Source organism: Saccostrea echinata, unplaced genomic scaffold (assembly GCF_033153115.1).
Source record: "Saccostrea echinata isolate AGI-Se365-2 ecotype Australia unplaced genomic scaffold, CSIRO_AGI_Sech_v1 ptg000054l, whole genome shotgun sequence".
Taxonomy (NCBI): Eukaryota; Metazoa; Mollusca; class Bivalvia; order Ostreida; family Ostreidae; genus Saccostrea; species Saccostrea echinata.
Genome location: NW_026889803.1, coordinates 1244181 through 1258973, shown reverse-complemented (window position 1 = coordinate 1258973; position 14793 = coordinate 1244181). Strand labels below are relative to the sequence as shown.

The window sequence follows — 14793 nt, the reverse complement described above, 5'->3', positions numbered from 1 at the left end:
GTATTGCCCATTCTCCTGGTTCCTACTGACTTCCTAAAAAATAAAAAAAGAATACACTCCCTCCAACCAAAGAAAAAAAATCTTCTATACAAACTAATAGCTCCATCCACCCAAGGATTGAAACTCAATAATACCAACCAGTCATTAACCCGTGCACACAATGGTTGAGGAAGAAGTTCATTAATTGGAAAAATTATATAAAATTTACAGGAGTTGAACTATTTCACCATTTTCTGAAAAATTATTGCATTAATTACGCGTAATTTTGTTGTTTGTTTGTTTTTTTATTTGGGAAATCTAAAATCAAACAGATGCATGTAATATAAGTTCAGCTTCAAATTGTACCGGAAATAATCTAACATAAGTACATGCATACTTTCTTCATTCACCATGCAGTTACTGTAAACGTACATTTGGCTGTGCTTTTTATTTACCGCCTTTCGCGGAAAGCATATTCCGCTCAATCAAGTACATCGCTAAATGCATGTCTTGTGTATATATTCATATAAACCACATTCAATAAGCTCTAAATCAGATCGACGCCAGCTTGTTGAAAAATCAAACCAAATATTGTAAACGCATAATAAAATATATTAATTTACTACTGTAAATAATTTACAGTAGTTTAGTGTTCCAGAATTAAGCAATTACTGCTGTTTTGTGAGATTTATAAGACGATTTAGCTACCAGAGTAGTAAAATATTCACCAAGCCTGAAGGACAAGGTGAGTATTGTACTTCTAGGGTCAAAGATAAATCATTGTATTGACTGAAAAAAACATCTACAGTTGTTCTATTATATTATTCAATGATACAAACTTGTCAGGCAAACCTTGCCGTCTTTCTTGATTGTTTACATTTGTTGAATTCCTATATAGCCAAACTCAGTGAGAGAAAAGGGAGTAAAATAAACATAATTTCTTGATCTGTCTCTTGGGTCCAATATAGGAAAAAATGGAAGTTCGGGTGCAGGTATACATAAATTTTGCATAACTAACTGTATGAATTTGGATGATTCGGTCTGTTTTTGGTCCAATATGGGGAAGAACAAAATAAATGTTATGTTCATCTGGAGGGTCTAGAGAAGGTGATCAAAGCTAAGTATATGATTTCTGTAAAGATAGATCTCAGCCATTCAGAGCTAGGAATTATTCAATCATATAATAATAAATATATTAAAGTCTTAATCATGCGCGGCTTTTGCTTAATGGCCTAGGCCTAACATTTCTACCGAAAGTGCTGTCGGCACATATATTTATTTTATAATTGAATACATATAATTCCTATCCCTTCGGGATCGGTGAATATTGTACTCCTCACATGGCTAAATCATCGTATTGACATAAAAAAACAGCAATAATTGTAAAAAATTAATACTGAGGCAAATAAAGATAAAAAATTATTTTGCGTTTGTTGCTCACGTCTTTCATATGTATTGAATAATTTTACCAATTTTCTCAAAATGAATTTCTTTCTTGCTAGCTAATGTCCAAGTCCGTAATTAGTTTGTTGGATATGTCAGAAGTTTCGTTTGATGTTTATTATAAAGTTATAATGACACAATAAAATATCAATAACTTATACAAATGCAGACAACATATCCGACTAAACATTTAAACATCAAGCATTAATAGGTTTTTTTTTTCATCAAAAACGATTCATACACCACCAATATGGCCGTGATCCTCATCTAGGATGATCCTGGCTTGTTTTTGTCTACATGTTCGTTCTCCGTGTCTCTGGAAACACCTTCTTTCCACATCCTTTGCTAGATCCCATTTCTTCATTTTGACATAAGACATCCCCAATAACTGGTACGGCCTCCATCTCGAGTCATTGGTTTCCAAACATTTTTCGAGTCTCTCTGCAGCTACGTCAAATTCTGATGCGGTGTAAAGCCAGCTTCCTTCGTACTCAAGCAGTGTTGCATTTTCTCCCGAAACCATGGACCTAGACAAGGAGATACTCTTTCTCGCTTCTTTTTCATTGAGATTGCGATATAAAGTCAAAAAACCTTCTGTTGTATATATAGGCTGAAATCCCAACTCAATGAATATTGCAGCCCTTATTTTATCACAGATCACATAATTATATTCTGTTCTTCCAAGCATTATTTTTTTCAAGTAAAATTCATTATTTTTGTATACAAAGTCTGTAAAACGATTCATTATTCGTATGTGTTCAGTTATATGGAATTCATGATGTGAAATAAGTAGAAAATCCCTACTTCTGTACTCATGGTATTCGTTGTGGATGAGAATAAGTAAAGGTACGTTGTGATTAATAATGGTGTATCCATGTGTAAGATATAAACTACTGTCCACAAATACACCAGTCACGTTGCTACGGTGACTAACGAACTGAAGACACGAGTTAACGTCCCTGGACTCTTTCATTCGTGGATATGTCCATGGATTATCTAATGATGAACTGGGCGATGGATACATACTATAAGAATTCAAAGCATAAAGCCCGAGAAAGAAAACTAGTAACACTTTCAGATGCTCTTCCTTGAGAATACTTTGTCTCAGTAATGCAAGATTATGATGAAAAGAACAGGCACATACAATTAACACTAACACAATGACATTATGTAGATGTCTTGTTTCCAGCTGCTTCATTAGGAAATGGGATGCAAATTGTAAAATGGTTAAAAATATCAGAACGACTGTAATAATGTTCTCCAAATTAGCTGTTCTTCTACTTGACTGTCTGAAAAATCCCACGAACAATCCAATAATTCCTAAAATAATAAAGAGAGATGAAAATATATCGGTAAAGAATATTTCCATGAGAAATTTTAACGGCTTCTGGGCGCCAAAGAAAGTGGAGGGTAAACTGTTTTTTAAATTGAAGTTCATCCATTGAAAAGGTGATATGAACATGCTGCCGTATCTGTACAAATCTTCATATCCACCCACCCAAACAGCTGCAAGAAATCCACTCCCAGCAAGAAAAGCCATTATAAATGAACTCATCAACTGATTTACTTGAATAAATATCAATGGATACGTGACTAGAAGTGTACCAATGAAAATAACCGAATCAATACGAATGTAACAAGCAATACCCAGTATGAATCCACTGAAAAGATATATCATTGATTGAGATATTCCAAGGAATCTAACCCTTGATGTCTTCTTTAGTATTTGGTCCTCTGTTCCATTTTCGCTTGTAGATGCATTTTCGCTTTTTGTTGTATTTTCGCTCTTTGTAATGTTTGCATGACCATTTTGGTTACTGGCATAAGAAGCCAACATAGCAGATGTTGGATTATATCTACTGTCTAGAAAGAATCCAAGTAACGGTGTCAAAAAGGTGATCACAAAGGGACTAAGAAGACTATTGTCTAGCGCATGCGTCCCAAGGACGGATAGAGGAAGTGAGCAAGCAGTGAAGATCGCGGTTAATTGACTTGTCAATACACATGGATACAATCTCCTCACAAAATAATAAACTGCCAATGGTAGAAATGAAGTCACAATCACATGACCTGTTCTTGCAATCTAGGGAAAAAAAAGATTTATAACCTTACTGATAAAAAAGTCGAAGAATTATATGAACTTAATTTCTTAGAAATAAGAAACGTATATCATTTTTATATTATCATTGATATTTCTTAATATTATACTTTCATGTAAATTAGTTGAATCTGATTCGTCGAGAAATATTTGTTAAAAAACACTATTGCCCGCTGAATGATGAAGCCACACCCTCCAGCGTAGCAACAGTCAACATTGCTTGACGACGGGTGTTATTCCAAAAAATAGCGACCGCGCAGAATTTATGCGCGCAAGGTTCACTGTTATATGAATTTGTATAAAACATTCAGTATAATATAATAAATATTGCATGTAGTTGAGTGTAACATTGAAAATTCTCACCCCTCGAAAACCATTGTCAACCTCGGCTGCGCCTCGGTTGACAATGGTTTTCTTGGGGTGAGAATTTTCAATGTATTTTCATTTTCAACTACATGCAATATTTATAAAATGTACCATCAACGGTTTAAGTTGGAACCCCAGGAAGTCTGCAGTGGCGAACATGAGCATGTAAATTCTGGGCAGCAGGAACGACCGTAGGCTAAACATCCCAGACAGAAGCTCCTGCTCTTCGACAGAAGTTGCATTGGTTGGCGGAGGAAGATAGTCATAAAATCGGAAACCATAGCCGTGGTACTCAGAGAAGGCAACTGCATAAAAAAATAAAAACATTCAATGACGAGTACAAAAGTAGTTTAAGACATTATTAAGGAAGCTCTAAACAATGCACGCTAGAGAGGTCTACGTTAAGGTAGTTTTATGTAGTTAGAGTGATCTTCCCTAAGAAGTATGATATAAAAATTGTTATTTACAATTAATTTCACAATTTGTAATAAATTAAATATTCTAAACATTATATTAGACCAAGAATAAGTAATTGAATTCATTATTTCCATAAATTTTCACAATTTAAGTCAACAACAGTGAATTCTGTTAACGAATAGTCCATTGTCTTTGTACAATTTTCCTGCGGAAATAAGGCAGGTGCCATGTGATACATTTTTACTCAATGCAATGTCCAAAAGGCATTTTTTGTTAGTGTTTAGAGCTTCCTTAAACAGTTCTTTTTATCTTTTAAGCTCTAGTTTTCGAAATGAAAGTATATGTTAAGTTCTGAAATCTTGTATTTGATATTACCGGTACATAGGACCGATGAAGAAAACCTCATTAGAAATAATTAGATCATCTCTGTACAAACAGTAGGGCATAATTGTTTTCTTGGTAATTTTTAAATACTGCGAATTTATTGACATTACAATACATGTAATTCCTTTTCCCAGAAATAGAACCTTAACAAACTTTATAAATATCTCATCTTTCAATGTCATCTAAATTGATTTTTTTTGTAGACTTCATTTCAGTCTTCCAAAATTAACGATCTACAGAATAGACCAGAACTTTACCATGGTGAAGATCGATTTTCAAATATACCATTTCACTTGATCGATGCCTACTGTACAAACTATAATATACCAAGTATAACTGTTACTGGGTACATAATTTATTAAATGTAATGGTTGAATCGACAGACTTATTCTGGTTTAAATACATACATAACCTCGGCTAAGTAAGAATTTACCTCTGTTCTTGTCGTGTTTGACCAACTGGAAATATAGGGTCGCTGTCACATACAGGCCATTAGTTAGAGAAATATAATAGCCAGTCGTTTATTCTGTATGATAAATTGGGCGTGAAATACAAGCCAAAAGACATTTACACTCTAATATGGATACAATAAATTCGCTGTTTTCTCTGTATAAACCCCCTTGTTTTTCTTCATACCTTCTACTGTTTGAAATATTTCATCTGGGTGTAGAATCCACAAGCTCTGAGGCTGACCAATGTAATGGATCCGGACACACATTGTGACAAAACAGACAATCCAATGAGCCCACCTCGGGAGGAATTTATCTAGACCACAGTCACACGTTCCTCCCTTTGGGGGGCACCTGCTGGGACACACCTCTTTCCTATCTGGTCCAGTTCCGTTTCCTTTTTGGACTTCTGACAACTTATATACCATTTGCTTTCTGTTCCTCATCGTTCCATTAATTTTGCTTTTTTTATTTTTAAAGTCTAAATCCAAAGAGTTGTGTTGAGTATCAGCTAGAACATTCCATACCACAAGTTCATTAATTGCACCGTTCCTCTCTAACAAGAAGTTGAGTATAGATTTTTCGAGTCAGAATACAGAACCTTTTTTTTTATCGCGTTAAACACAATCAACAGTCTCTATTAATAATGCGCTTTCTCTTTAGCTCCTCTCACAACAAAAGTTTCGCTCCAACTACTCGGTGGGTATCAAATTAATTGATCCAAAGCCAGATTAAAAAGCAGAGTAAAGCGATCGCATTCTTTTTTCTCCAAAAATGAAAGAAAACTCAGTATGGTGACACAATCACCTATCTCCAAGAAAATTACATGGCACAAGCAATGCGCTTAGAATTGTCAACGTCTCTTTATGCAATGTAAACATTACACCAAATTTAAAGCAATCGATTTGTAGCAATATAGTAACATGCTTTGTTAAAGAATGACTTTTTTTAAAAAATAGAAAATTGGGGGTTTTTTTTCCATCAAACGCTTTAAGTTTTCTTTCAAATTTCAAAAAATTTAAAAAAAAAAAAAAAAAAAAAAAAGTGAAGACAGGCACGTAGCAACGGTTTCAAAGGGGGGGGGGGACTTCCCAAAATTATCTGACAAGCAAAAAAAAAAAAAAAAAAAAAAAAACACACACACACACACACACACACATAATTAACTGTCCAACTCCTGGAATTTTCCAGTGCTCGACCTTACAACATAAAAGGGGGGTGGGGGTGGGGGTGAACCAGGATCTAAAGTAAAATTTACTATAGCAAAATACTATACTCAGAAAAAAGTAACCCCCCCCCCCACGCGCGTACTACGGGCCTGGAAGATAACTAAGAGTGATCGATCTAAAAACAACAACAACAACAACAAAACAAAAAACAAAAAAACGTTCAAACAATACAAATCTGTGAAGAGGACATAAATCGCGTACGGACCCCCGGAAATTCGAGAGGTGGGGCCAGGTGCTTAAGAGGGGTATGCATCCCCCGTCGACCTGTGACGCCCGCCGTGAGCCATTTGTATTGACCAGGTAGTGTCCAATGAAATGGTTAAACCAAAGTTTCCGTTGTATAAACATGACATATAGTCAATCGCGTCAGCTCATATTAAAGAAAACTTAATTTAAGAAAATTGTGTTAACTTTTAGAAAAGAATGGATGTCATTAAACATATGGCGTCGGATGTTTAGTTTGTATATATGAATGCTCAATTTAATACACAATTTATGGTATTCAAGTTTACACTTTTTTGCCAAGGCTGTCTCGGAGAATTTCAAACCATGGTCAATTGTTTTGAATTCAAAAAACAGTTTTTCAAAAGCCACATAAAAACAGTAATTTATAAAATAACATAAAACGCATTCCGTAGTTAAATAGAGTGTTGCAATATGGCACACAACTATGCATAAAAACTATCAGTTGACAAAGATTTTTTACTGACAGAATGATGACAATACAGGAAATTGTATAGCTCGACCTGAAAAATCACACTACACGGAAGAAAAAAAACTCAGCTGCTATCAAATTGAATCAGTATTTCTTCTGGAAAAAAAATTGTCAATTCACATGAAGGTTACAACATTATCTTTTTATATTAAATGTAATTCTTTAAATATAACATTTTCGATTTCTTCCCTAGAATCACTGGGTGAAATTTCAACCAAAATTGCACAAAGCACCCTTCGTTGAAAGGCAAATTATGAGCGTCGTCTTTCAAGGGGATATACATAAAACTAGCTCAAATTGTAACGTTGACCGTTACAGATGTTCCCCAAACGCTCACCTACTGCCTCTTGGTGTCCTATTCCCTATAAACTTCATTAAATTAAGCAAAATCTTTATATCATAGACTTTTTAAACCTTTTTTTCTAAAACATTTGGGGAAATAACAAGGCATATACAGCAAAATGAGCATAGCCCATCAAATTTAAGTATACGTGCATGCACGGGTTTCCAAAAATTTCCATACACATTTATCTCAAAGTATGCCGTAATAAAGAGCTACATTTTAAATTTCAAAAACTTTCACTGAAAACGTAGAATATTAACTAATCAGAATTCAGCACATGTGCATGCATGTTCTCATATTTAATGTTGATAGCAGCATAATGTAGAAACCCAATATACCTATCTATATTTTAATTTTCATCCTGTTTTGTAGAAAACTAAGGAAGTTACAGACATTTAAAGTTTTAGCCAATCAAATTGCAGTACACGTGCATGCGCGTATTCTCAAGAATTTCCGCAAAACATATTGTCGAATTTTATAATACTATACATACCTATATTTCACATTTCAAAGTATTTTACCAAAAAACAAGGAAGTTGTTGAGATTTTTGATTCAGCTAATCAGAGCGACGCACAGGTGCATGCGCGCGGTTTGATGATAATTTGACAATGTCATTTTGTCTAGACCATTAACATATCTTCATGTTATAAGTTTTCAAGCATTTCATCCAAAAATTTCAAAATTTTATCAAAAATTTATCAAATTTAACAGTCATTTCACCCATCGCACGCGCATGCACGTGCGCGCAAAATGACCTTCGTTCCGCAAATCTACACAACATGCCTATTAAACTTTAAAAGGTTTCACCTCAATCAGATGAGTAGTTTCTGAGATCACTCGTGGACAAAAAAGTACCAAGGAAGAAGAGGAAGAAAAATAGAGTAAAAACAAAACGTTTCCAAACTCGTTTGGGGAACATAATTAAGAATACATGAAAATTTGGTAACATCGTTTTAAAATCTTCTCAAGTACCACGCGTGCATTTGGGGAAAAAACTTCTTTGAAGTAAAGGAAAGCCATCATTAGACATATCAATATGCAAGCATCGCCAGGTAGTGCATGTTCAAATCAGGGCCTCATGGGCACAGGCACTTGTTTCTGTAATAAATTTATGTTATTTTATAAATTTACAGATAGATGCAGGACAAGATGTGAACAGAAAACCTCACTTAAGCTTTCAGCTCAGGCATGCTTAAAAACCCGTTTTAAAAGTGTAAGGCTATGTTTAGTTATACATGTACTAATTTGCAAGCATTCTCAGGTAGATGATTCAAGTACTTGTATGATCAAATCATGACCTCCAGGGGGTGGGGTGGGACCACAACCGGAGATAAACGTTTCCCTCTAAAGAGCTGACCTAAAGGAGGCATAAATAGATCATACATATCTGTGTATGTATTCTATGTTTAGATTAAACCTTTTGTGTAAATCACAAAAGTGTCAAACAAAAAACAAAAATATTGCACAAAAGCTTTGTTTTAATATAAATGTAAAATAACAACTGTACTAAATTATACATTATTAACTCCTACTTCTTCATTTCTCCAACATCATCTATATCATCTTCATCAATCTGAAGAAAAAAAAGATCATCACAATTAAAACAGGGAAATGGCTACACATTTTAAATATTTGTTTTTTGTTTTGTCTTTGTTTTTTGTTTAAATTAATATTATCATATACTTCATATCACTGACACCAGGGTTCTTCAGAGGAAAAATAACAAAGGGAAAAAAACTGATGGTAGACTGATCCTCAGGTTCTGAAAATCAGCTTTTCAGTAATTAAAAATGCTCAAAAAATGTTTCTGATTTCACAAAGTAGCATATATTTACCCATGGTATTTCTTCAAGGTTCATAATTAAAGTTAGTTATTATATAGGGAAAATTATCATATCTCAAGTTTATTTTCAGTATACACAAATAAAAGTAGCAGCTATGCATTTTCAAATTAAATTTTGATCAAGAAATATATTTTAGGATTCAAAACTAAGGTATCCAGGTATTTGGAGAAAATTGCATGTTTTTTTACACTTATACAGTATTTAATTTTTTCTATTTACTTCAATTATTTCAATATAATACATAGGTGAAAGAAGTTTGTGCTATCATTGCAAGACATCAAAGATCACTTCCAATTTCAAATCATGGTAATAAGCATTGGTATTTAATGCTAGATTAAAAGAAATTGGATTTTTCTAGAAATGAATTTATTTCTGTACTTAAATGGACTACAAATGTCAACTTTTTACAAAACCGTTTGTAAGACTTCAGAGAACCTTGAATCCTATTTAGATGCATAAAATGAAAATTGTTGCAAGAAAAGATTTCAATTTCAAGCATAATTTTTGAGACTTTTTAAATTAAATAATAATTTTCACAGTTATCCTTCCTGGCTGAGGATCGGATATCCTTAAACAACCAGTATTTTTAATTCAAATCAATTAATTTCTTTTTTTTTAATTAAATTTTAGAATTGTGCCATACGTATAGAAAAAAAGTCTCAGCATGGATTCAAATCCAGGGCCTCTGGTGGACCATGCCAGAGCTCTGGCCAAATGAGCTATTGAGACCCTGATATATCATCTATGCAAGCCAAGGGGTTTCAGTCCGCTTCACATTTGTGGAGAGCAAAGCAGACCAAAAGCCCTTGACTTGCAAAGATGCTGATATATTAACTGGTTATTAATTTACTGGCCAGTGAAGCATGATACATACTCTACCTCATGACATATGTACAACATTTCTTTTGACTTACTTGAAATACAGTGAAGTTTATTCTCAGAGATCAATGGGTTACATAAGTTAAATAAAGGGTTATTTTAACTCCAAGTTATTTTAACCCCATCAAACTTTCAAACAATTTTGCCCTGCTTTAATTTCCCCCCAACAAAGATTGTTACAAGTAGTGAACTGAATCAGTAAGAATTCTATAATCAATAATTGGTTTTCTATAACTAACTATCAACTATAGTCCAAAAACAAAATTTGGTAAAATAAACAACTGAAAGAGAGTAAATTAAATTGAAACATAACATGAACTGTTACATATTTCACTTAGAATTATTAGTCGATGATGAGTGACATACCTGTGGCCACTTTTCTGGTAAGAACTCAAACAGATCATCTGAGACGTCCCCCTGAATGACAATCTCATCGTCCCCCGTTACCGAGGATCCACAAGAGAACTTTGATGAGAACACTTTGCTGGCTTCCTTCAGATCAATATCTGAAAAAATAAAATATACAGATAACATCTGATTCAGTAATGTCCATACACACTGTATAACTACTTTTTCCATATGGTATTAGTTTATCATATGTACATAGTCACAAATTTTCTGCAGAAACTTGTCCCAGCATATTTAAATTATATTTAAGGCTTATAGAGACAATCTAACAAATCTTCTACCTGCAGATTAAACGGAAATTGTGAATCCACAGAATTATGACCCCATGTTAAATGTATCAGAGCAAAGTGTGTAAGACTCGGTCTTTGGATTTTAAGAAAATGATAATGAATTTATATGCAAAGAGTAATATTTATAGTTTTCAAAAGAAATAAAATTATATCTACATAAGTTTTACATGTAAGAGTATATTAGGCCAAATTTAAGATAATGTTTGTTTGCCCTCTCCCGACTCAGATGAAAAAATTGTTTCGGTAGGTAAGTGGGAAAATTTTTTTCTCAGAAAATTTCAATTTCAATGCTAATTTTTTTTTAGCCAGACAGTCTGGAGAGGGCAACCAAATGATTTTTTAAGGTGGCCTTAGTCTAAATATTTAATTCAAAGACTACTGTTTTTCCTCCTTAGTACATCTTTACACAAACAATGAAACTATAAAGCTAATAAGTTATGAACAATGCAATTACCATACGTTCCCAGTCCTATAACCACTGTGATGTGCTTCTTCTTGCCTCTTTTTGCTGTACCCAGCCTGATGCCTTTAGGTTCTGACTTTTTTTTTGTTTTGATCTGTCCTTTACCACCCCGCTTCTGTCGTTTTTTATCTGTATCACCATCTCCTTCATCTGCTGTCAAGAGAATATACAGTTATCTTTCTTTGTAAATACATTCATCTATTGGGGTTATAAATACTGAAAATCACCTCTGATTTTACTACTTTAAACAATAAAATAACTGTAGTCATAAAATAGAAATAAATTACTTTATAACAGTTTTCTGAAAAAGTTGCTGGTTTTTTTTTGTATAAGTTGAGCTTTGGTACATGTAATCTGGATACCAATAATATGTATGCTTAACCTTATGGACAAAATTTGTATGGAACATAATTTATTATTTATATCTACTAATTCTAAAAGCTATGTTTAAAGTAATCCATGCACTTAATTAATCCAGGCGATTTATAATTGTTATGGATTAAACAGGCTTGACTGCATGTATGTAAATTCTACATAAGTGGTTTTGTTAAATTTACCTGGTTTATCACTCATCAACTTGCTGAATTCATCTGGTAAATTTTTCTCTAGCCATGCTTTGCATTTTTCATAATTTGGGTAATATTCACAATACTGGAAAAGAGTGACGAAAATGATAAAATGCCCCAATATCAAAAACAAAACAAAAGAGTACAATATTTTACAATTATAACACTAATACCGGTACATATTTACTTGCTTTTCATTAGGCATGAGTAAAAATTGTCTTTGTTTCCTACTGTAACCTTTGAGTAGATAAATACCCCCCACCCCCCAAATCTTTTGAGAAACACTGTTATCACAGTATATAATAATTAAGTCTAATAATTATCTTGTTCAAAGATATATATTGAAATCATTTGAATTTGCTTTTTGGGGTAAATGAGTATCAAATAAAATTTAAAGTCGCTTGGTCCCAATGAGACACATATTTTTCTTACACAATAAATATATACATGTATAGGTAGAATACGTATAAAAATAAATCATACAACTGTTTTTTACTGGGGGTTGGGGTGGGGTGAGGGGTTGGGGTTTAACAACAATATTTATAAGAGAAATATCAATCAAAAAACATGTTGACAAAAAAAACATGCTATTGATATTTAAATGGGTGAGACCACATGACTTCCAAAAGCTAAACAAACCTAAAGGTGAGAAACACGTGAAAAATTTGTATCATATTCTAATCAGAATTGCAGTTCAGCTCATGCGATTTCCGCAGGTACTCACTGTGTGCTTTCCTATATAAAAACACTGCTTTTGGACTTTTTTCCAGTCCAGGTTTCTTTTCTACACCCAGTGTCAGTTAGAGATTTTGTTTGTTTTGCTTGTTTGACTACCATTGTGTGATTTGTTTACAAAGCCACAGCACATGCACATGCTTTATATTCTCTCTCGTTTTTTGAGTGATCCAACAAAAATTACTATTTAAAATTTAATTTATCAATATCTTTTAACAGAATCTGACTTGGAATATTATTTTATAAAAGTGGAAACTTTCTATGGAGAATTATTTTTCATGAACAAGCAGAAATATTTTTTTACCATACTGTAGATTCCTTAATTTGCTAGAGTACTTAATATCGCCAAATGGCTCCTAGATGTCATATTGGGAGAACAATAATTCACGAGTGGATCAAGAGATTTTACATGAATTTCAAAAAACAACAAAAATGGGACCAAGAGACTTTCATTTTCAAACAATAATACCTCAAAAAATTAATCAAATGAATTTAGCTTTCAGCAACATAAAATATCTACAATGCACTACGCAGTTTGTGTAGAAATGACAACTTGCATAGTGCATTGCATAATAAAAGGAACTGAGTAATAAGTTTTAGATAATTAAAAAAGTTGGCTAGACTAGTGTTTAAAGTGTGCCAGAAGCTGTTTTTGTCTCCTAATTTGCTTATTCATTTATCTTGTTATAAAGAGAAAAGCTCTAAAGCTCTACCCTACCTCCAAAGGCATGGTACATTCTGGAATTAAAAAAAATATAAAATAAATAATTATATATATATATTATACCAGTATATATAATAATGAACTCTTAATCTTATGTATAATTAAGACTTTTTTCATGTTTATAAATAAATTTTAGCAGAAAGGCAGGAAAAATCTCGAACCAAACAGCATTACAGAAATACTGACTGTTATCTTGTGCAAAAGTTAGAACCTGTACTTTCAATTACTATTTTAAGATTTTCAGATGAATTTTTCCTAGTACTAAGATTCTTTGAATATCTTTATATATTGTAGAAGCACAATATTTTGTTGCGATAAAATTTTATTGATGTGTCATCTAAAAATGTTTCGTGGGATTTAATTTTTGTTGTTTTGAAAGAAATCCTATTTAATACATATTCATATAAAAATTTCGAGTGGGATTTAATTTCATTGATAATTGTTAGCAACGAAATAAACGAAATTCAATCCTCAACAAATATTTCTGCTTTTACAGAAATAAAGCAGTTTAATGATTATCTGAGCATTGTGTGTAATACTTTGTTATTGTATGGCTTTCAAAGTATAGTATTATACAGAAGTACACTTCATAATTCTGTATGATGATACATACCTCCACAGTATGTGACTTTCATTGGGTATGATACATCTGGTCTTGGTCCTTCTATTTCAAAAAACTGCCTTTCCTGAACTTCTGCCATACCTCTGAAAAAAAAAAATGCAACTTTATTGCAGGAACTTAAGTCTAACAATTAAAAATAACAAGAGGCCCACTGGCCACAATGCTCAACTATTTCACTGTGACCCTGCTGTTCTTTATCAACAGAATCTTTTTCCTTATATATTCCTTTGTAAAACTTTGCTCACATATTGAGGCCCCACCCTACCCCAAATATCATGATTTGAAAAAAAAATTGAATCTGCACTACCTGATCATGCTTCCATATAAATATAACTTATCATGGCTTAGCTGTTCTTGATAAGAAGATAAAAAAAATTCCTATATGTTCCTATGTAAAACTTTGATCTCCCATTGTGGCTTTACCCTACCAATGGGTATCATTATTTGAAAAAAAAAAAAATGAAACAAACTTGAATATACACTACCTGAGGATGCTTCCCTATATATATGACTAACATGGCCTTGCTGTTCTTGAGAAGAAAATTTTCAAAGATTTTTATTATGTATCCCTATATAATACTCTGAATGCCCATTGTGGCCTCACCCTATCCCTGGGGTCATGGTTTGAATAAACTTGAATCTATACTATATAATGAAGCTTTCACACAAGTTTCATCTTTTCTGGCCCAGTGGTTCTTAAAAAGGAAGATATTTAAAAGATCTTTAAACTTTCAATAATTCTTAATTGATCTCCCCTTGAAAAGGCCCTTCATTTGAAAAGATTTTAAAAAAAAACTTAAATTCCCTATTGGGCCTAGATTAATGATAAAAGTTAAAA

General features: G+C 32.9%; 2 protein-coding genes across 3 annotated transcripts; both read right to left on the bottom strand.

Annotated features, from left to right (window-relative positions):
• Positions 1–1385: 1385 nt before the first annotated feature.
• Positions 1386–5609, bottom strand: LOC133171499 (uncharacterized). The gene is made up of 3 exons (XM_061306263.1): positions 5324–5609; positions 3998–4191; positions 1386–3505 (listed from the first exon to the last, which is right to left on the bottom strand). Exons 1-3 carry the CDS (start codon positions 5580–5582, stop codon positions 1658–1660), a joined length of 2301 nt encoding a protein of 766 aa, XP_061162247.1. The 5' UTR covers positions 5583–5609; the 3' UTR covers positions 1386–1657.
• A 3275-nt stretch (positions 5610–8884) lies between these two features.
• LOC133205346 (density-regulated protein homolog) lies at positions 8885–14038 on the bottom strand. Of its 2 annotated transcripts, none has more exons than XM_061341138.1 (6): positions 13947–14038; positions 13328–13347; positions 11866–11959; positions 11300–11461; positions 10514–10653; positions 8885–8997 (listed from the first exon to the last, which is right to left on the bottom strand). In XM_061341138.1, exons 1-6 carry the CDS (start codon positions 14032–14034, stop codon positions 8953–8955), a joined length of 549 nt encoding a protein of 182 aa, XP_061197122.1. In that variant the 5' UTR covers positions 14035–14038; the 3' UTR covers positions 8885–8952. The 2 variants fall into 2 exon arrangements, with proteins under 2 accessions (XP_061197122.1, XP_061197123.1); XM_061341139.1 differs by having other exon boundaries at positions 11300–11458.
• Between the last annotated feature and the right edge of the window lie 755 nt (positions 14039–14793).

What these genes read in the sequence shown, in the direction of transcription:
- LOC133171499 (XM_061306263.1), bottom strand. Translation starts at nt 5,582, where the DNA reads ATGAGGAACAGAAAGCAAATGGTATATAAGTTGTCAGAAGTCCAAAAA. An exon ending in AATATTTCAAACAGTAGAAG is followed by an intron (nt 4,192 to 5,323) that starts GTATGAAGAAAA and finishes TTTTTTATGCAG; the next exon opens with TTGCCTTCTCTGAGTACCAC. An exon ending in TCCAACTTAAACCGTTGATG is followed by an intron (nt 3,506 to 3,997) that starts GTACATTTTATA and finishes TTTTTTCCCTAG; the next exon opens with ATTGCAAGAACAGGTCATGT.
- LOC133205346 (XM_061341138.1), bottom strand. Translation starts at nt 14,034, where the DNA reads ATGGCAGAAGTTCAGGAAAGGCAGTTTTTTGAAATAGAAGGACCAAGA. An exon ending in TATAGGACTGGGAACGTATG is followed by an intron (nt 10,654 to 11,299) that starts GTAATTGCATTG and finishes TTATTTTTTCAG; the next exon opens with ATATTGATCTGAAGGAAGCC. An exon ending in TACCAGAAAAGTGGCCACAG is followed by an intron (nt 8,998 to 10,513) that starts GTATGTCACTCA and finishes TTTTTTCTTCAG; the next exon opens with ATTGATGAAGATGATATAGA.